The sequence below is a fragment of the Mastigoproctus giganteus genome, chromosome 8, assembly GCF_048544385.1.
Source record: "Mastigoproctus giganteus isolate SK-2022 chromosome 8, ASM4854438v1, whole genome shotgun sequence".
Classification (NCBI taxonomy): domain Eukaryota; kingdom Metazoa; phylum Arthropoda; class Arachnida; order Uropygi; family Thelyphonidae; genus Mastigoproctus; species Mastigoproctus giganteus.
Window position 1 is genome coordinate 208940063 of NC_143582.1, and position 23117 is coordinate 208963179.

The following is a 23117-nucleotide window of genomic DNA, read 5'->3' on the forward strand; positions in this document are numbered from 1 at the left end:
TTAGGAAGGATGTAGAGCTGCTTGAGCATGTACAGAGAAGGTCAACAAAATTGGTGAGGGAAATAAAGGAGTTCTCTTACCAAGAAAGGCTTAAGTTCTGCAAAGTGCAGTGGCAAGAGACCAAGCACCTGCAAGGTGATCTGATTAGGTGTATAAGGCCTTGAATGGGTTGAGCATGCTGCATTCTGATGGGATTCTTCCGCTTGCTCAGATTACAAACCTAAGGGGGCATAAATTCAAATTGAGGAAAGACAGCTCTGTATTAGATGTGTGGAAATTTGCCTTTAGCCAGCTGGTGGTTAATTGCTGGAACAAACTTCCATCTGTTGTTTTGGAAGTTGATAGCTTAAATAAATTCAAGGAGGAACTGGACAAAGTTTTAGAGATAATGGATGTGTGAAACTGTTTTTTTTTTGGCTGAAGCTATATAAGCTCATACACTTGCTTTCCTACATCACATGCCTCTATTAATTACTACCACTACTACTACATTATTACTATATAATATACATATATTATTACATTTTTATTAATGCCTGCAATTATACATTTCACAAAGCAGTGCACAATACATGCTGTCCTTGATTGCTGGGCTACACATAAATAAATCAAAATTTCTACCAAACAGATACCTGAAGTCCATTACAATTTAATGTCATTCACAATCTGTCTAACAGCACTTTGTCTAAGTAATAAACATTTTGCACTTTGATTGAATTTGTCTATAAATGGTGGTTCTTCACTTTGTGGCTTTGTTCCCCCTTTAGCTGGTTAAGCCAGCAGCGGTGGCATCTGATTTGTGGCAGATCACATGATAGAAGTTAAAATTCCAATATTTCATATTTTCTTAATGGATTGCAATAATTATGTTTTTCAATAAAAAATATTTAAAAATTTGTGTGTTTTACATCATTTATTTTCAAAAGAGCAAAAAAATATTTTGGCTTATTATATTTATAAATGGTCTTGGCTTAGTAGCCGTGAAGGGTATGTGTACGGCATGTGCTTTGTGTATTTAATAAAGAGTTCTTGTTCTTCTAAATAATGCTCAAAAATAAATAAAAAAAAAAAAACACCTATATATATTTATATTATTATACATATATTTGAATAGCGTTTAAAATAGTTGGAAATGGAATCTTTCATAATAAAATAAAAAAGGTCAGCATACATCAGAGGCAGCAAAAAGCATATTCCTCTACATGATGCTTGAAATATAACCATATAAATAAATTAGAATGAGAATTAAAATAAAATAAAAATAATGCCAGCAGCATGGCAAGACAAGAGCGAAAATCAAAATTAAACAAACCAGGAGGGAAGAGAAGGGTAACAAGAATAAAAATATTGCAGTAGAAACTCTCTAAAAGATTCCGTTTCCAACTATTTTAAACGCTATTCAAATATATGTATAATTATATCTCATGACAGTAGTAGGCGAATTGCTAACACTGCACCTGTGCGGCTATCCATAGTTCATTATTCGTCTATATAATCTGGTTAAGATTACTTTGTCAGTAGTGTGGCTTTGCACTGGAGTGCTTGTAGCTGTTCTACTTTTTTATTTTCGCTGCATCAGGACCACCGCTGTTCAAATCTTCTGCATTGGCGATTTGATCTGAGGATCGGATTGTAGACTGATCTTTCGATCAATTCTCCTTTGCGGCAATTTGTCTAATGATCGAAATGCAGCAATTCCCTGACCATTATTGGCCTCGTGGTCCTCTGTCGAGATGGGGCGTAATGGTCAGTCTATTTTGGTTTATTTTTGTTTTATTTTATTGTAGTGGTTAACATCTCTGTTGGTGATATTTCACATAAATGTGGACCTGGTACCCATCAGAGGGGGTACTGTTAAATTTCTATTTAATTGGTTTTCAAAATTCAATGAATTATTATTCTTACTATTAGATTTTCTAAATTATTTTAGAGAGTTTCTACTGCAATATTTTTACTCTTGTTACCCTTCTCTTCCCTCCCGGTTTGTTTGATTTAGGTTTAGTTTTGACTATTTTCGCTCTTGTCTTGCTATACTGCTGGCATTATTTTTATTTTATTTTAATTCTCATTCGAATTTATTTATATGGTTATATATATATATTCTTGCTTTAGTTTTCTTCGTCTTCTTGCTTTATATACTTTGTTCTTTGTCAGGTCAACGATAACCAATATGTACTATGCATTACATAAATTTGAAATTTCTTAATTTCTGTTATATTTTATATAATAGAAAATTATACAAAATTATTCAAAATTATATAACCTCAAAATTGATTTTGCCTTAGTACATATTGATCATCACAGAAACAGAGAACACCTTATCGTTGTTTTTCCTTTAAATTTGGGTGGTTGACCCTGGAAGAAATCACCCAGATTGTATGTATACAGTGATAAGTTTTTTTATATTATCCTTTGCATACGTGTAACATGCTTCACTTATGTATTCTCCATAGATTTATCTGGGTATGTCTCTTACGATTACCTCTCCATAAACTAATAATATGGTGTGTATATATATATTATAATCCAAAAATTAAATAGAAAAGTAAAAATAGTAAAAAATATATATATATAGTAAAAAAATAAATAAGAAAAAATAGTAGAAAAGCTAACATGAGTGGCAGCAGAAAAGCACAAACCACTACATGTTGCACATAATAAACTAAAATAAAATATATGCCAGTAGCATGGAAAACCAGTAGAGTGAAAATAAAACTTAACCAATAAAGTAACAAAAATAAAAGTAAAATAGAGGGGGGGGGGAGAAATAAAGAAGAAGAGAGTACTGTTGAAGCAACGTTCCAAAAATAATTTAGAAAATACAAGCCAATTCAAAACGAATTTTTAAATAAATTTAGTGGTGCCCCCCCCTCCCCACTCTCCCCCTCAGGGGCATAAATTCAAATTGAGGAAGGACGGATGTCGGATAGATGTGTGGAAGTTTGCCTTTGGCCAGCGGGTGGTTGGTTGGTGGAACCGACTTCCATCACTTGTTGTTGAGGGTGATAGCCTAAACAAATTTAAGGCTCAACTGGACAGGTATTTCGAACGAACGGAGGGGTGAAATGGGAGTGGTGGTTTTTTTTTTTTTTTTTTTTTTTTGGCTGATGCTGAATAAGCTTGCTTTCTTGGATCATATGCCTCTACTAATGCTAATGCTAATAATAATAATAATAATAATAATAATAAAATTCACTTTCGATTCAGAATTTATATTTTATACTCTTAAGCCATGTACATGAAAAAAAGGCATTCTTTAATTTATTTACACTTTATTTTGTTTAATTTAATACATTATTTACATACACTATGTTAATTCATTTACACTCTAATTTGTTTAATTTAATATTTTAATTACACACTGCGTTGGGGCTACCTTACTTATGTTTTTGGAGGTTTTATCTTTTTCTTCCCCCCCCCCTGTAATATTTTTAATCTTTCCTCCATTAACATAAGTTTGTATAGAAATACAGTGATTTGGTACATGATAAGGTGTAATCCCCCTGATTAAATGCCTGATCTATGTACCAATTTTATTTAGTTTGCATCAAATTTTTTTATTATTTTTTTATTTTTATTTCCTTTCTATTTACCATCCTACTACCCTGAATTTGATGCTCATTATTATTTAGCATTGATTAATAATAAATTTCTTCTTTCCCTTTCAGCTCATCTACAATTTTTTTTTTTTTTTTTTTTTTTAAGGTTCTTAACATTCTTTTTCTTTTTATTTCTCATTCTTTTCTGTTACTTACTTTTCTTCTATTAGGCTCGGCACCTTGTGTTAAATACTTCTCCACTTTTTGTATTTTCTATTAATTCTTTCTAATTTCATCAATATACTTTTGTATCCTGTTTTTGCAGCATTGCACATTCAGATGCAGTTCCTGTTTTTCCTTTTCTTTGAATGCTCAGAATCTTGCTCTGATGGCTAATAAACTAAACGAGTATTTTGCATCTACATTCACACATGAGGAGTTATTCAGGGAGAGGAATGGTAGAGGTGAAATAAACTCTGGCAGTGAGTTAGATGATTTTGTAATAACTGAGAGGAAAGTGGAGGAGAAATTTCTGAGAATAAACATAAAAAAGGCAACCGGGGTGGATGGAATCTATCCAGTTATATTAAAGGAGGCAGCAAAGGAAATAAGCAAACCCTTAGCCATAATTATAAGAGCTTCTTTGGACTCAGGGGAGGTACCCATAGACTGGAGATGTGCAAATGTGACCCCAATTCACAAAGGAGAATCAAAGGCTGACACAAGTAAATATAGACCTGTGATTAAACTTCTGTTCCAGGAAAATTAATGGAGGCACTGGTTAAAGAAGCACTGCAGGATCATCTAGACAAGACATCAGTTATAGCTCGGACACTTCGATGTCTTCAGATGTTGACTACATAAGCGAATATAACATTTTGTGTTCTCATTTTTCATATGCCAAAACAATAATAAATCTTTCAAAAACCTTCTATGAGACTAGATATTTATAGAAGTAGTTGGAAAACAAGAAAGCCAGACCAATAAACAAACATGTAATTAGACTAAGGCGCATTTAGGGCTAGAGCCTCAAGCTGCGAACAAATTTAGACTATGTATATAAAGTGCTTAGCATCATAATACCTTAAAAATTCATAATACCTTAAATCATAATACCACCTTAAAAATTTTCTGTTTATTCAGAAATGGCTGTGTATTATGATGCTAAGCACTTTATATACAAACATGTAATTCAAAACTCCATAAGTGGTTAATGACCCACAAAGTATACTGCTTGACAAAATTAACAGAACACATAGAAAACATGGTGTTACTTGTGCAGCTTATGATGTGGAACAAAATTTGGTATGGTGGTGTACCATAATATAATGATGAAATGAGGAGACAGCGAGAAACTTCGGACAGGTAAGTAAAGTGCAGCCATTATCAACCCACTGCAGGATGGAAGCCTCCTCAACAATTCATGTTGAGGGAAATGGACCATAATCTGCCACGCTGGTCCAGTGCGGGTTGGTAGATCGACCGTACTCAGCAGTCAGGGGCTTGAACCCCGGTCTACTCAAAATGCGTGTGCTACTGCACTCCCGCTCCTGCCCACTCAGCTACGGAGGCCATTATAAGGGACATTTATAGGGATTTTATATGAATTACGAAAAAATGTCACATTACAGAAGTCGAAATAAGATACTTGAAAATATGGTCACATGACATCAGTACAGTGTATTTTCCTCTACTGTCAGGTCTGTTTAGCCTTCGATGGCTAAACAGGCATGACAGCAGAAAACCATACCCTATACAAGGGTGTCCGTAAGATTCTGTGGCAACAAATCCCATTCCTCCACCAGCGCAGATCTTAGCCCATCATGTAATGGAGAACTTGGCTGTCAGTGTGCAATGCCATGCCCAAGGGTGTCTCACACATGTCCAATCAGATTTAAGCCTGCTGATTGTGCTGGCCACAGCAATTTCTGGATATCTTCAGTTTCAAAGTATTTCTCCACCACTTGAGTTCTATTTGTAGTGGCATTGTCATGCATGAAACGAAAATATGGGTTAATTGCACCCCTAAAAAACCACACATAGGGTTCGAGGATCTGTTCTCAGTATCTCTGCACAGTTACAGTATCTCTATCAAAAACATGAAGAGCAGCACAAATGTTGATCATTATTCTGCCCCACACAAGAACACTGCCTGCACTGTAAGTCTCCCTTTCTATGATGTTGGAGGGATGGTACCACATTCCCTGTTGTCTCTAGATGAAATAACATCTAAAATCTGTAGGCAAAAATGGATCTCATCAGAGAACAGAACTATACCCCTTTTGCCAGGGCCCCAAGACATGTTCATGGCACCAGTTTTGACGAGCTCTGTGGTGGTTTGGGGTTAGCATTAGCATTAATAGAAGCATATGATGCAAGAAAGCAAGCTTATGTAGCATCAGCTATAAAAAAAAAAAACGCTCCCATTTCACCCCTCCGTTCGTTCCAACTACCTGTCCAACTCAGCCTTAAATTTATTTAGGCTATCAACTTCCACAACAAAGGATGGAAGTCTGTTCCACCAACCAACCAACTACCCACTGGCTAAAGGCAAACTTCCGCACATCTATCCTACATCTGCTTTTCCTCAATTTGAATTTATACCCTCTCAGGTGATTATTCTGAGCAAGAGGGAGAATCCCATCAGCATTAAGCATGCTCAAACCATTCAAGGCTGTAAACACCTCAATCAGATCACCTCACAGGTGCCTAGTCTCCAAACACTGTAATTTGCAAAACTTAAGCCTTTTTTTTGTAAGAGCAATCCTTTGTACCATTCACTAATCTTCTTGCCCTTCATTGTACTCATTCCAACAGCTCAACATCCTTCTTAAAATGAGGTCTCCAAACCTGTATACAGTACTCTTGGCCTGACCATTGCCTTATACAAGGGGATAATCACCTCCTTATCCCTACTAGAAAAATTCCTGCATATCATTGACAAGACACCATGAGCTACTCTTGCAGACCATCTGCACTGCTCAGAAAACTTCATATCTGCCTGCACAATTACCCTCAGGTCCTTTTTGTTCTCTACCACTGTCAGTGTAGTACCAAAGAGTTGATATGTTACTCTTGGGTTACTGTTTCCCATATGTAGTACTTTACAATTGTCAATGTTAAACTCTTTGCCACCTCTCAGCCCATCTCCTTAACTTTTCTAGATCCTGTTGCAGCAGCATACTGTCATTAGTGTCCTTAACAATCCTGCCAATCTTCATATTGTTTGCAAACTTGGACATTAAGCTCGATATACCATTATCAATATCATTTATAAATACAGAAAACAACAATGGTTTGTTTGTTTGTTATTTGGTTTTTAGGAGCATTAGCAACTAAAGCCATATTGCTCCGGGATATGTGGTGGTCATTCCCTGACCTTTCCACATCCTCCGTATTTGGTGGTGACAGGCTCAAACCCTGGTCTAATCAAGAAACGTGTGCTATGCACTGCTGCTCCTTCCCACCTGGCTACGGAGGCACCTAACAACAACAACAACAATGGACCCAACACTGAACCCTGAGGGACTCCACTAATAACATTAGTCCATGATGAGCAGTGTCCATTGATTACCACTTTCTGTCATCTCCCACTCAACCATCCCTTTATCCATAGCAGCAATTTGCCTCCAATGCCACACTGCTCCAATTTGCTTGGCAGTCTTCCATGTGCAACAGTATCAAAAGCCTTTCTAAGATCCAAATATATGATATCAAAGTTATTCCCTGCATCCAGTTCCTTTGTGACCAAATCAAATAGTATCCAATCAAATTGGTCAGATGAGCTGAGAGGTGGCAAATGAAGTTTAACATTGACAAATGTAAAGTACTACATATGGGAAACAGTAACCCCAGAGCAATGTATCAACTCTGCGGTACTACACTGACAGTGGTGGAGAATGAAAAGGACCTGGGGGTAATTGTGCAGGCAGATATGAAGTTCTCTCAGCAGTGCAGACGAGCTGCAACTGTAGCTCATGGTGTCTTGTCAATGATATACAGAAATTTTTCTAGAATGGATAAGGAGGTGATTATTCCCTTGTATAAGGCAATGGTCAGGCCACACCTTGACTACTGTATACAGGTCGGGAGGCCTCATTTCAAGAAGGATGTAGAGCTGCTGGAACAAGTACAGAGAAGGGCAACAAGATTAGTGATTGGAACAAAGAGTTGCTCTTACGAAGAAAGGCTTAAGTTTTGCAAATTACAGAGTCTGGAGACTAGGCACCAGCGAGGTGATCTGATAGAGGTGTATAAGGCTTTGAATGGTTTGAGCATGCTCAATGCCGATGGGATTCTTCCTCTTGCTCAGAATAATCACCTCAGAGGACATAAATTTAAATTGAGGAAAGACACATGTTGGATAGATGTGCGGAAATTTGCCTTTAGCCAGCGGGTAGTTGGTTGGTGGAACCGACTTCCATCACTTGTTGTTGAAGTTGATAGCCTAAACAAATTTAAGGCTCAACTGGACAGGTATTTCGAACGAACGGAGGGGTGAAATGGGAGTGGCGGTTTTTTTTTTTTTTTTTTTGGCTGATGCTGAATAAGCTTGCTTTCTTGCATCGTATGCCTCTACTAATGCTAATGCTAACAAAACCATGCTGTGTCCGAGCTATAACTGAAGTCTTGTCTAGATGATCCTGCAGTGCTTCTTTAACCAGTGCCTCCATTAATTTTCCTGGAACAGAAGTTAAACTAATCGGTCTATAATTACTTGTGTCGCCCTTTGATCCTTCTTTGTGAATTGGAGTCACATCTCCAGTCCATGAGGTGCATTATAGTCTTATTTGTTAAAGCGCCAATAAAACCCAACAATCAACCAACCATCCAGTCCATGGGTACCTCTCCTGAGTTCAAAGAAGCTCTCATAATTATGGCTAAGGGCTTGCTTACTTCCTTTGCTGCCTCCTTTAATATAACTGGATAGATCCCATCCATCCCAGGTGCTTTTTTTATGTTTATCTTCAACAATTTCTCCTCCACTTTCCTCTCAGTTATTACAAAATCATCTAGCTCACTGCCAGAGTTTAACTCAACTCTGGCATTCCTCTCCCTGAATAACTCATGTGTGAATGTAGATGCAAAATACTCATTTAGTTTGTTAGCCACTTGAGCAGGATCATCAACAGTTGAACCATCAATATCAAGTCCACCAATCTGATTCATCCCTTTCCTTCTAAAGTTTACATTGGTAAAGAACTCTTTGTTGTTTTTCTTTGCATCCTTTGCCAAGAATTTATCATAATCTGCCTTTGCCTGCCTCTGCCTGACAGGTGTAGGGTGCTGCGCGTGGGAAACAGCGGCCCCGGAGCAACGTATCAGCTCTGTGGTGCTGCGCTGACAGTGGTGGAGAATGAGGGGGACCTGGGGGTGGTTGTGCAGGCGGATATGGGGTTCTCTGAGCGGTGCAGGCGGGCTGCAGGAGTAGCTCATGGTGTGTTGTCAGTGATATGTGGGAGTTTTTCTGGCAGGGATGGGGAGGTGATTGTTCCCTTGTGTGGGGCAATGGTCGGGCCACGCCTGGGGTGCTGTGTGCAGGTCTGGGGGCCTCGTTTCGGGAGGGATGTGGGGCTGCTGGAGCGGGTGCGGAGAGGGGCGGCGGATTGGTGAGTGGAACGGAGGGTTGCTCTTGCGGGGAGGGCTTGGGTTTTGCGAGTTGTAGTGTCTGGAGGCTGGGCGCCAGCAGGTGATCTGGTAGAGGTGTGTAGGGCCTTGAATGGTTTGAGCATGCTCAATGCTGAGGGGATTCTTCCTCTCGCTCAGAATAATCACCCGAGGGGGCATGGATTCAGGTTGGGGAGGGACGGATGTGGGTTGGACGTCTGGAGGTTTGCCTTTGGCCGGCGGGTGGTTGGTTGGTGGAACGGACTTCCATCCCTTGTCGTGGAGGTTGATAGCCTAAATAAGTTTAAGGCTCAGCTGGACAGGTATTTCAAACGAACAGAGGGGTGAAGTGGAAGTGGTTGTTTTTTTTTTTTTTTTTTTTTGGCTGATGCTGCATAAGCTTGCTTTCTTGCATCAAATGCCTCTACTAATGCTAATGCTAATGTCCTTTGTGACTTGGTTACAGACCAGCTTATATCTATCATAGGCTTCCATGTTATCCATTAATTTATGTATCCCATGCATTTTTCTTCTCTGCCATTGTGTCATTAGTTCATCTGACATCCATTTAGGCCTAAACTTTGAACAATATTTCTTAGTTGGTATGTAAAGCCTAGTAGATTCCAAGATAAGTTCTTTGAATGCTTCCCATTTTGAATTTGCTGTTGGTAACATGATCAGTTGGTCCCACTGTATAGAATTTAAATACTGTCTCAGACCATCATAGTCACCTTTACAAAAGCAAAAACCCTTCCCTTTACCCCTGATGGTAGTTACCACTTTGAGTAAATCCCACTTCAGCACACGTGATCACTGCCATCTAGTGGTTCCATTATCATCAGATTCTTAATGCATGAAGAATCACTACTGATAATCAGATCAAGAGTATTACTCCCTCTAGTTGCCTCCTGAACATGCTGATGTAGAAAACAATCATCGAATAAATCCACAAAAGACTTGCTAATGTGTGAGTGACCGACCCACAAATTCCAGTCAATATCTGGGAAATTAAAATCCCCCCATTATAAGATTCTCTGATTTACTGGCCCACTCTATTTCCCTGTTCAGTTTCTTATTATACTCATCGGAGTCATTAGGCCTATAACACACTCCTACTCTCAATTTTGATCTCCCAATGCTTATGTCAAACCAAAATGATTCGACACTGCACTGTTCAGCAATGTCGACTGGCTTCACTTCCTTGGGTTAATGGGATACAAACCACTGGCTTGTATTGTATCCCAATGCTAGAACGAGTACAAAGAAGGGTAACAAGATTGGTGAAAGGAACAAAGGGATGCTCTTAAGTTCTTCAAATTGGAGCTCCTGGTGATCTAATTGAGGTGTATAAGGCCTTGATTGGGTTGAGCAAGCTGAATGCTGATGGGATTCTTCCTCTTAAGTTTAAGAACCTGAGGGGGCACAGTTTCAAACTGGGGAAAGACAGTTGTAGAATGATGTGCAGAAATTTACATTTAGCCAGCAGGGTTTTGATTGGTGGAACAGACTTCCATCTATTGTTGTTGAAGTTGATAGCCTAAACAGAAATTAAGGCTGAGCTAGACAGGTATTTGGAACGAATGGAGGGGTGAAATGGGAGGATTTTTTTTTGGCCGATGCTGCATAAGCCTGCTTTCTTGCATCGTATGCCTCTACTAATGCTAATTCTCGGCAACCTCAAGAAACAGTTGATGACAAGACGTCGTAGGGTTCCGCCTTGCTGTTAGAGCCAGATAGCAATCTGTTCTGGTTGGCATAGACCTCCAGCAATATTGGCCAGCTCTTCTTGTAATGGTCCTGTCTCCTGAAACTGCTTCCATAGTGCTGAGATGATACTGAGTGGCACATTAAGCCAATGTGCTACCTCTGACTGCCCAGCTTCAAGTCATCCAAAGGCCTGCCATCTCAAAGAATCATCTAAACGACGATGACTTGTCATCCTGAGATGTGGCTATGCCACTGAGAAAGCCAAAAAAACAAGAATAAAGTGATGTGGTTGCAACCTTTTTATAGGCATGATTAATTTGCATAATTTGCAGCTCTGGTGGATCAATTTCTTGTGGATACTTAGAATTTGCAAGCCAGGACACCTAGTATATCAAATATTCACCTTCAGAACATTGTTCATAATAAAATATTCATGAAAAACATTTTGTTCTGTTAATTTTGTCAAGCAGTACTGATGAGCTTGAGTGAATATTGCTAAATGATGAGCTTGAGTGAATATTTCTGCATGTAAGGCTAAAATGTTTATAGAACTAGTGGGAGAGGGGAATAAAATCATCTTGAACTAACAAACAAAGACAATCAAAATTTTGTAACAGCATCAGTGCCAATCTGGTCTGATGCCACTCTTCAACCAAAAATCCAAATAACTGCAAACATGACAACAGGTCATTTGACAGGCTCTCATGACTTTTAATGGTTCAAAAACCATTAAAATTACTTTAAAAAATACTAAAGTAAAAAGTTTGCATATAGGAAGCTAAAAAAATTTTCTGGTTTTAAATCATTAATTAAGGAATAGTGCAGGGGCATTATTTTAGGGGGGGTTGCCTGTCAGGTGACCTACCACCACTGGGTTAATAAAACCATAATTTAATACCCCCATGCCACTTTTTAAATGAAAAATATGCAAAAAAGAAAATCTTCTAAGAATAGCAAAACTGTAGAATCCTTTATGAAAATTTTCATAATTATACATTATACAATATTTTCTTTAGAAACTCACTGAAACTATTTTTTATAGTTAGTATACAAGAACTGTAAGTAGCAAAAGTTATGCTTTATAAATAACTTACCTCCTCCTGTTACTCACATAGGTGAGCAATCCAAATGTCAGCAAATAAATTAGGAAAAAAGAGATTTGAAATAAATCTTTTTATAATATTTGTCTCAATTTATTTTATGTGGGGAATATAATAATGGAAAGTTTCTGAGAGTCAAATAAAGCTGTATATGAAAACCTTTATGGTGGGTAGGGCACATGATGATTTATTTTGCAACTTCCTTCAATAAACAGAAATGGGCAATAAACTGTATGCAGAGAATAAGGGTGAATTTTTATATACTGATTAAAACAAAATGCCACTCAATATAAAATATGAGGTAGCTCACCATATTAAAGATATTATTTTTTTTGCTGAAATTATTTATTTAAAAACAATTTGTGACTGACCATACTATTTGTTAACTGACACAGTAATTTTACATATTTTCTTAATGAAATGGTTAATCGAGGAACAGAAGCATCTTTCTGTTTTATAAATAAATAAATAATCTTTATCATTATTATTAATATTTATTAATAAAGAAATAAAAACATACATAAGGCAAAAAGCAGATAAGGTCACCTAATCTTATCATCCCTTTATCATTCAACAATTTGTCTTATCCAGCTTTTTATTGATTTATAGATAGATAGATAGATAGATATGTTTTTATTAAAAGATATCAATTGCAACAAATTATTAATTTTAATTTATAGTTTCATAATGAAAAATTTAATTCATTATTGGAATAATATAATCTATTATTTAATTACACCTCTGACATATGATATTACATTTGAAGTTATTTAAATAAATCTTAATACATTTATAAAAATTTAAAGTTAATTCTTAATCATCATTATAATTTTATTATATAGCACAATATCTTATCTGTATCATTTTGTGTATGCATGCGCATACATCTCTATGTATAGGATCTGTGTAATGTATATATATGTGTAGAATCCCTCCATATATATATATATATATATATATATATTTTGTGTTTTTATTATTTTAGTTAGTGTCTAATTGATTGTTTTTAATTTGTCCCTTGCTACGTTAATGTCATTGCCATGGGCAATTGGACTATTATACGTGCTTGATATATTTTAGTTTGATTGCTTAGATTAATTAAATTTTGGTGTCTATTTTCTATAGGGTATTAGGTGTATGATGAACAGGAGATTTGGTTAGCTTTTTAAGTCTAACCTATTCCTAGGGGTCTGTGGTGGTGGTGTTCAAATTATATAGTAACTAAAGAAGTTAGTTCTAATTCTAATTATTTAACTTTAATTAATAATATTAATCAATACTAAATAACATTCCCTTACCTGGTCATCTATCCGCTACTTCATCAGGGGCTTTGAGCGGATCGATAGCCAGTTTTAAGGGAATGTCTCATAATTACCCGTTTCTGTTAACTCCTTATCAGTTTTGCCTTATTAGTGAGATTATTTTTCTCTTTTATATTATTTAATTCATTGAAAATGGATAGTTTTATGTCAATTTGTCTTTCAGTTTAATTTTAATTTTTGAAAATTTTTAATACTTAATTTGGGATTCGGCAAACTGGTAGAGGAGAAACAAAGCCCAACGGGTAATTATCGGAATAAACAAGTGGAGCTATACTTATCTGTCCGGTGGTGGTCTTTCAGTAAATGAGGGGTTAGCCCTGTTCATTGTTTGTTTTATCCCTGGTTTGGTTTTGAGTGCGCAGTTGCGTCTATTGTTGCTTGATATTTTTGCAAGTCATCCGATGAGTGGGTTGATTCCTACGTCAGCCGGGGTGGGGCTGGGTTGGGGGGGGTTGTTTCCGTTTTAACTCCGTGGTGAACATTAATTTGAAAATAACGTGATTTGGTTGTATTTTATTTACAAGCATTATTTTTTGTTATTTACATAAGTTGGTTTGCTATCCCTTTGGACTGGGCCGGTATAGCTTTTCTAAGGCATAACAGCGTTTTGTCCTCGGGGATAGCTATTTACATATTTACAGCCTCCTGTAAAGTGAATGTTACCTTGCGTCTCGTTACACACAAATTAATTTTTTATTTTTTATTTTGAAGGGTGGGTTAATATAGGAAGCCGGATCATAGTGCGGTCAGAGGACGAGCCTCCTCTGAGCGTAAGAGATCCGGACCTTAATTTAGGTATTTTGATATTGATATTTAATTTTTGTTATTAATAAGTGTGGCCGTTTTTATGTGGTGTTTGCTATAATTGTAGGGTATATTGTTTTTTGTGAGTGTTTTTATCAGTTTGTTAATTGCTTCTGTTGTGTTTTCTGCATTACTGCATATTTTTATTATTCTGGTTGTTTGGTTCCTAATTGTGTTTCCGTATATGTGTTTTGCAATGTTGCTATCCCAGTGGATGAGCTTTATAGCTGGGAAGTTAAAGTGGTCTCTTTTGTCATAATGTTTAGTTTCGATTTTGTTATTGTTGATAGTGATCTGGCTGTCTAGGTAATATGCTTGTAAGTTGCTGTTTTGGTTGGTCCGTTCTATGCTGAGGTCGGTGGGGTATAGTACAATGCCGCCACACCAAAAGCGAATAACATAAAACCGAGCGGACCCGATTACCATAAAAACCCACACAAAGAAAGCTACGGAGAAATCCATCAACACCAGAAAAAACTAGAATTCAGTAAATGTAAAAATAAACTATGCAAAACATGCCCACAAATGCACAGAGTACACCAACAAAACGACGATAACGCACCAAAATTTTGCCACACCAAAAATGTAATCTACTTAATTACTTGTAAAACATGCGGAATACAATACATAGGACAAACCAGCACAGAACTGCACATAAGAATAAACCTACATCGGTCACAAATAAAGAAATACGGAGAAAACCCCACAAAAGCCAACACCAGAGAAAAATACACTAATGAAATAGAATACAAACACTTTCAAAAGCACAAATTCACCAATATAACTATTGCGATCCTAGCCATAATAGAAAATACCGCCAAAAGAGAAAACATGGAGGACATGCTAATAATAATGTACAAAACATTATACCCATACGGACTTAATAACAGATTCAATGGAAGAAACTTCACATATACCAACCCTGGACAATGTACATATACTATCTTTCAGCTCAACAAAGACTGGCAAAAAAATGGACTAAAACTCAACAAAATCAAACAAGAAATTGACGAAGATAATAAAAGCAAAACACAAAGCCTAAACGACTTCGATAAGCTCATCACAGAATGGGATACGGAACCTATTAACGTTAAAAACATACACAACACCCTATTTACACTTAAAATCAGCAAACTTAAAGCACTAAACAGAATTCACCAGATACTGAAGATTAAGAACATACACCTCAACCATACAATAGAAGATGTATTCAAATTCAGAATCGGCGATGATTACAAAGACAATTCCACTAAAGAATACTGCATCATCAAATTCCTGAACCGAACATTTGACCACGTCAACTTCCGTGATGTTATGGAAAACACAAAAGGGTTCTTACCTATCCAAAACATTAATATTAAAGTCAGATATAGTTTCACAAAACCAATAGGCATAACCATATGTAACTACAAAAACACAATCGAAAATATGAATAATACGGAACAACCTTGCCACTGCAATGATAGCAAATATAGAAAATACATAGATCCACATAACAAACACATCATAACAGGCGACCTCAGCATTATAGAGGATCAAACACTTAAAGAAATAATGGAAAAAGGAACAAAATTCAGACCCAATAGCCCAACCAATTTATTCAGCACACGTAAATCCATATACAAGGATTTACTGCAATTCGCATTCAAAACTGCACACAAATTTAACACACCCATAGAGGCATTCCAAACATGGATAAACATTACCACGGAAAAAGTCATGAATAAAATCCAAAGTGTCTTAACAATAAAGAATCAAGTCAAACAATACAATTTGAAAGTCATTAAACACAAGACGAAAGAACTGCAGAAGAAATTCGTTATAACGAACACAGACAAGGCCAGCAACAACTTTAGCATAATATGCAAAAAGTTTTACATAGAGACTATTAAAGAAGAAATGGACAATAGTGAAACATACAAACAAATAGTATCCACACCCAACAGCATCAATAAGAAGATGATAGCACTACACAAAAAACTAAAACTGAAAATAGAAATCACAAAATACCCATTCATTTACTGGATCCCAAAATTCCACAAAATACCCACCGGCAAAAGGTTCATAACAGCAGGGAAAAACAGTTATACAAAAGTTTCCAGTAACCTATTGAAAGACAAACTTAAAATTATATTCAATGAAATAACCAGCACCAAAATAATCACCAGCAACAAAACATATCTAGACTACATCAAAAACAAAAGCAATAAAATAAGAAGCCTATACACCTATGACTTCCAAAACCTATTCACCAGCATATCACATGACAATTTAATTAAAGTCCTTTCAGTCTACTTTCAAAACCACCAAATCAGTTTAAACTGTAACAAACAATACTGGAACGATTTAGTCAATCTCAACGTCAAAAACAACTACGTAATGATGGGAAACAGAATCTATTTACAGAACAGAGGAATAGCCATGGGATCGTGCTGCTCCAGTGCGATTGCCAACCTATACTTACACCACTTCGAAAATAACATAACAGAAGAAATCAACATATTTAGATATATCGATGACGTCCTAGTCATCAACCACGATGGTTTTGAAACACTAGCCCAAGTAATATACCCCACCGACCTCAGCATAGAACGGACCAACCAAAACAGCAACTTACAAGCATATTACCTAGACAGCCAGATCACTATCAACAATAACAAAATCGAAACTAAACATTATGACAAAAGAGACCACTTTAACTTCCCAGCTATAAAGCTCATCCACTGGGATAGCAACATTTCAAAACACATATACGGAAACACAATTAGGAACCAAACAACCAGAATAATAAAAATATGCAGTAATGCAGAAAACACAACAGAAGCAATTAACAAACTGATAAAAACACTCACAAAAAACAATATACCCTATAATTATAGCAAACACCACATAAAAGCGGCCACACTTATTAATAACAAAAATTAAATATCAGTATCAAAATACCTAAATTAAGGTCCGGATCTCTTACGCTCAGAGGAGGCTCGTCCTCTGACCGCACTATGATCCGGCTTCCTATATTAACCCACCCTTCAAAATAAAAAATAAAAAATTAATTTGTGTGTAACGAGACGCAAGGTAACATTCACTTTACAGGAGGCTGTAAATATGTAAATAGCTATCCCCGAGGACAAAACGGGCTGTTATGCCTTAGAAAAGCTATACCGGCCCAGTCCAAAGGGATAGCAAACCAACTTATGTAAATAACAAAAAATAACGCTTGTAAATAAAATACAACCAAATCACGTTATTTTCAAATTAATGTTCACCACGGAGTTAAAACGGAAACAACCCCCCCCTAACCCAGCTCCACCCCGGCTGACGTAGGAATCAACCCACTCATCGGATGACTTGCAAAAATATCAAGCAACAATAGACGCGACTGCGCACTCAAAACCAAACCATGGATAAAACAAACAATGAACAGGGCTAACCCCTCATTTACTGAAAGACCACCACCGGACAGATAAGTATAGCTCCACTCGTTTATTCCGATAATTACCCGTTGGGCTTTGTTTCTCCTCTACCAGTTTGCCGAATCCCAAATTAAGTATTAAAAATTTTCAAAAATTAAAATTAAACTGAAAGACAAATTGACATAAAACTATCCATTTTCAATGAATTAAATAATATAAAAAGAGAAAAATAATCTCACTAATAAGGCAAAACTGATAAGGAGTTAACAGAAATGGGTAATTATGAGACATTCCCTTAAAACTGGCTATCGATCCGCTCAAAGCCCCTGATGAAGTAGCGGATAGATGACCAGGTAAGGGAATGTTAGTTAGTATTGATTAATATTATTAATTAAAGTTAAATAATTAGAATTAGAACTAACTTCTTTAGTTACTATATAATTTGAACACCACCACCACAGACCCCTAGGAATAGGTTAGACTTAAAAAGCTAACCAAATCTCCTGTTCAGGATACACCTAATACCCTATAGAAAATAGACACCAAAATTTAATTAATCTAAGCAATCAAACTATATATATATATATATATATATATATTTGTACATATTGAATGTGCTGGGTGGTCTACACTCTTTTTAGTGTGTTTTATACAACTCTAAGAAGAATATTTTCAATAATGGCATGAAGTAAAGACCTGTTTAGATTACCAATTATGTTCCAAAATAAGCACATTCTTCTTTGGACAAACTCGCATTATGATTGCACTAATAAATGCTGTATTGCTCTTTAAATATCACTGCTGCTGTCACAATGAAACTGCCTTCTGCCACCTGTCCAAAAATATCATAATCCATATCAATGACACATTCTCTATTGCCACAGTTACCTCATTATATACTGTTGACCACTAAATGGATAAGCTAGTATTACAGAGCCAGTACAAATTTATCTCTGATCTTGAATCAAATAATGTCAATTAACGAATAAATAAACACAATAAAATATTTAAATAAATTTCACCTGTGTTAGAAGAATGCTGTCAAATAGTAGATCAGTTTCAACCTGGTCTTTTGTGATTTCAGCATTGGGATGCATACCAAACACATCAGGCTCAGCAATAATAGGCAAGCCACGAGTGAAATCCAAATAGCTGTTATACTTGAAGAAATTAATAAAATTTCCTGTTACTTATAACAATAATAATATGCAATACATTTTTATTTTGCTTTCAAATGTGTGAAAATGGCAAAGAATAGTTTATAATATATATATAAAATAAATAAGACAGATAAAGAGATAAGCTAGATAATGGGTGAGAAAGGGAGAGAGAAAAAGAAAGATAAAGAATGAAAAAAGATTAAAAAAAAAAATATATATATATATATATATATATATATATATATATCATGAAGGACTGTTGCTATACAACTCACAACCCTGGCATCTTCATCACATGTCAACTACCAGATTACAAGAAATAACAGCGATGTGTCTCTATTTCTGATGTAAAATTCATGCCAATAAGGGTAAAAACAAGTTATAAGCATAAAATATAAGTATAAAAAGCATACATTCTTATTCTTTTACTTCTTTTTCTTTCTTTATTAATTTTCTTCTTTATATATATATATATATATATATATATATATATATATATATATGCAATTGGTACCATATAGGTATTCAAAGTGCGTTAAAACTTTAGCATAAAAAGTACTTGCAGGTCATTAGGCTAAAAGAACCTATAAAGACTAAGATAGCCTGTGCTGATTTACTTCATTACACCCTAGAAATAAACATAAAATAAAATAAAAAATATAAAACAGAATAAAATAAAATAATGATTATGTGGCTAATTATTGATAATTGGATACACTGAATGGCACTTTTTTGAGGGCTAACACCATTCAATATATCCCATCAATACTTAGCAAGGCTATCTGTTTCCGATTGTTATCTGCCTGTCTAACTTAACTAACATTAAGGCAATCTATACTTGTTTGTTTGTTATTTGGTTTTTAGGAGCATTAGGAACTAAGGCCATATTGCTCCGGGAATATGCGGTGGTCATTCCCTGACCTTTCTGCATCCTCTGTATTTGGTGGTGACAGGCTTGAACCCCGGTCTAATCAAGAAGTGTGTGCTACGCACTGCCGCTCCTTCCCGCCTGGCTACAGAGGTGCCCAATCTATACTTAAATTTAAGTATAGATTGCCTTAATGTTTATTATTTGGACCTAGTTAGACAGACAGATAACAATCAGAAACAGATAGCCTTGCTAAGTAAGGCTATCTGTTGTCACATGTGATAAGAATATTGCATCTGGAAATACTGGACATTCTCCTCTTTTTCACTATGATGGCAGAATGATTACTAGTTAATCGGCTGAACATACACCATTCTCCACCACGTATTGTGATTATTATTATTATTATTATATTATTTCTCCCCAGTTGGGGGTTCCACCTTGTGACGGGTATTGTATACAGGGTGGTTGTTGTTACATCTGGTGTTACTGTTGGTCGAGGAACTCTCTGACTATCCTACAGGTGTTCAGGATTACAACTTTCTGGAGTTCCTTGTAGGTGTTCGTTGGGATATCTATTGCTGCTAGGCTGTTATGTAGGGTCTTTGGCACCATACCTATGGTTTACATGATGATCATTACTTGTTGCATATGCCACACCCCTTTTATCGCCTGTCTTAGGTTCGTGTACTTCCTGATTTTTTCCCCATGGGTTTTCTGCAGGTTGCCAGTGCTGGTACTGCTATGTCAATCAGATAAGTATCCTTTTCCTTCTTGTCCACAAGGGTTATGTCAGGTCTGTTGTGTGGGATTGTTCTATCCGTTATTATGGCATGGTCCCAGTACAGCTTGTGGGTTGGGGTCTCTAGTACTGCCTGGGGTTCGTACAGAACGGTACATTTTCTTCGATCAACTGGTATTTCCTTGCTAGCTTCTGATGTATTATCCTGGCTACCTGGTCGTGTTTATGAGTGTACTCAGTCTGGGTGATCACCTTGCACCCCACGGTGATGTGTTGGATCATTTCTGAGGCCAGGTGGCATCGTCGACATGTGTAATCGGACACTCTGGGCTCGTTGGTAAAGTATTATTATTATTATTATTAGCCATATGGTGTAAGGAAGTCTGAGGCGTGTGCTGCACCAGCCAAAAAGAAATTTCTGAGTTACCTTGAGAGAGAGAGAGAGAGAGAGAGAGAGAGAGAGAGAGAGAGAGAGAGAGAGAGATTGACAGAAGTAGAAAGGAATCATCAAGAAAGAAGAATGATGATATCCAGCTCAGGACCTTGGATGTGCCAAGCCCATACTCACCAGATGTAAGTCACTGTGATACTAAGAGAAACAAACTATAGAAAAGCTTTACAAAAGAAAAATTTAATATTGGACATGGCCACATGGGCTTTCATGACTAGTCTAGTATTTTAATGACTATAGCAGTCCTGCATTTTCAACAGGAGTACTCCACTGGATTACTAGTCTGGGAATCATTAATGGAAACCTGTATGCTTTTGGTGAGTGATGGCATTGTCCTGTATCTTCTATTGTTATATGATATTTCCAACAGATGACTTAGTGTGATGCCAAGCTGACTCTTCCCCTCTTGCTCTGATTACTGGGCAAACCTGCAAAATGTCACAGTATTTCTGTGTATAGACAATGGAGCAAGGTATCCATTGTCTATACACTTATTATATTCCTTAAGACAATAACTAGTTTAATAAGCCTTCTGATCAGACATAGAAGTTAGGTGTCTTACTGCCTTCAACTACTGCTTTGAAACCTTCAGAGATATACAACTGGCCACAACTGCCACAGTATTTCATCCTATGCAGCCTCTCTCTACAGCTATGTGATATTTAAAATAGGTGATTTCAGGTTGTGCACTTAATCTTTTGATGAATGGTCTTAATTGCAATTTCACATACTAATATAGCACCTACTGGAAAATGGTCTAAGTCTTTTTCTCAATCTTTTTTGTTTCTAACTGCATGCTCCTTAGTCTGTTGGCCTATTATCCTATACACCCCTTAAAAGCAGTGCTGCTATCTATTTGCCATACAACCTCTGGAGGCACCTCCGTAGCCAGGTGGGCAGGAGCAGCAGTGCGTAGCACATGCTTCTTGATTAGACCGGGGTTTGAGCCCGTGACCACCAAATACGGAGGATGCGGAAAAGTCAGGGAATAACCACCACATATCCCCGGCCACCATTTCATAAATTTTTTGCATCCCAATACATGTTGGAAATAAGTGTATTTTTAAAACAATTAAATTTCAGCCAGTTAGAGACTATCTAATTATATCTTATCTTGTTGTTGTTGTTATTGTTATTTGGTTTTTAGTAGCATTAGCAACTAAGGCCTTTTGCTCTGGGAATAAGCGGTGGTCATTCTCTGACCTTTCCGCATCCTCCGTATTTGGTGGTGACGGGCTCAAACCCCGGTCTAATCAAGAAGCGCGTGCTACGCACTGCTGCTCCTTCCCACCTGGCTACGGAGGCGCCATATGTTATCTCTCCACATATCTAAACATCCATCATTAACTTAATTTATGATTGATTAATAAGACCAATGTTCTGTTGTTGCTTAAAATAACTATCATGAATTCATTTAATTTTTAAGAGAATACAATACATATACACCGATGAGCCAAAACATTATGACCACCTACCTAATATGATGTTGGTCCTCCACATGCAGCCAAAACAGCTCGTACCTGGGAGGCACGGATGCTACAAGGTTTCTAAATATTCGTGGGTCTCTTTATATGTATTAAACATGGTCCCTAATTTATTTTACGAAGAAAATATTAACGTTATGTCTGTATTGGGGTCTAAATTAGGATCTAGTTACAAAATCTTCCAACACGAGGCACTTGTCATAGAATGGTTTCACCATAACACTAAATTTAACGTTCTAAACACGAAACTTCCAACCAACTTTTCACCGGTCTGGAACCTTACGCACATAAAGTTCCCACATCTTGAAATGCATTATGGGAACATAGGAACCCTTTAAATACATAATTCCTTTTCTCTTATCATTGCCAACCAAAGATGTTTTTCACGAAAGTCGCTCGTGATTATTGGCTTCACCTTGTTCTCATATCAATATTTTATAAATGACAACCAGGGACGTGGTAGTGCACTTCTTTCTTAAGCAAATTTTAATTACAGATTTTTAACAATTCCATCTTTATTTATTTTAACTTATTTTAAACTTCATTTCCACTTCAATACCATGTAACGAAACAGATAAACTGAGGTGAGTACCGTCAATTAAGTTCTTATTGCTATTATTATTATTAAGTTGATTACATAAGTACATTAAGAAGCTCTATAAATCAGCAAAATTTTACTGATTAATTGATTGTACTATACTAATCTACCAGATTTCTAATACAGTGTTACGTATTTCACTATCTGGTTTTACGTTAAACTTTACATTATGAAGTTCAGGATTTATGTTATGCTATTCAATTTTTTTTTTTTTTTTTTTTTGGTAGTTGTTGGCGCATCCGCTTCTGTGGCCATAATGCACCTCCCAAGGTTTTTGCAGTACTTTGATCCAAGCCCGAGGTGGGATTCAAACCCACGACCT

The 23117-nt window shown here is 36.5% G+C and overlaps 1 protein-coding gene across 1 annotated transcript in view; it reads right to left on the bottom strand.

Moving 5' to 3' along the window:
* Dhc36C (Dynein heavy chain at 36C) overlaps positions 1-23117 on the bottom strand; it is a 592122-nt gene that overhangs the window by 52559 nt on the left and 516446 nt on the right. Inside the window, exon 53 of the mRNA XM_090380456.1 lies at positions 18515-18652. Within this exon, the coding sequence (XP_090236582.1) occupies positions 18515-18652 (138 nt within the window). The remainder of the gene's footprint in view (positions 1-18514; positions 18653-23117) is intronic.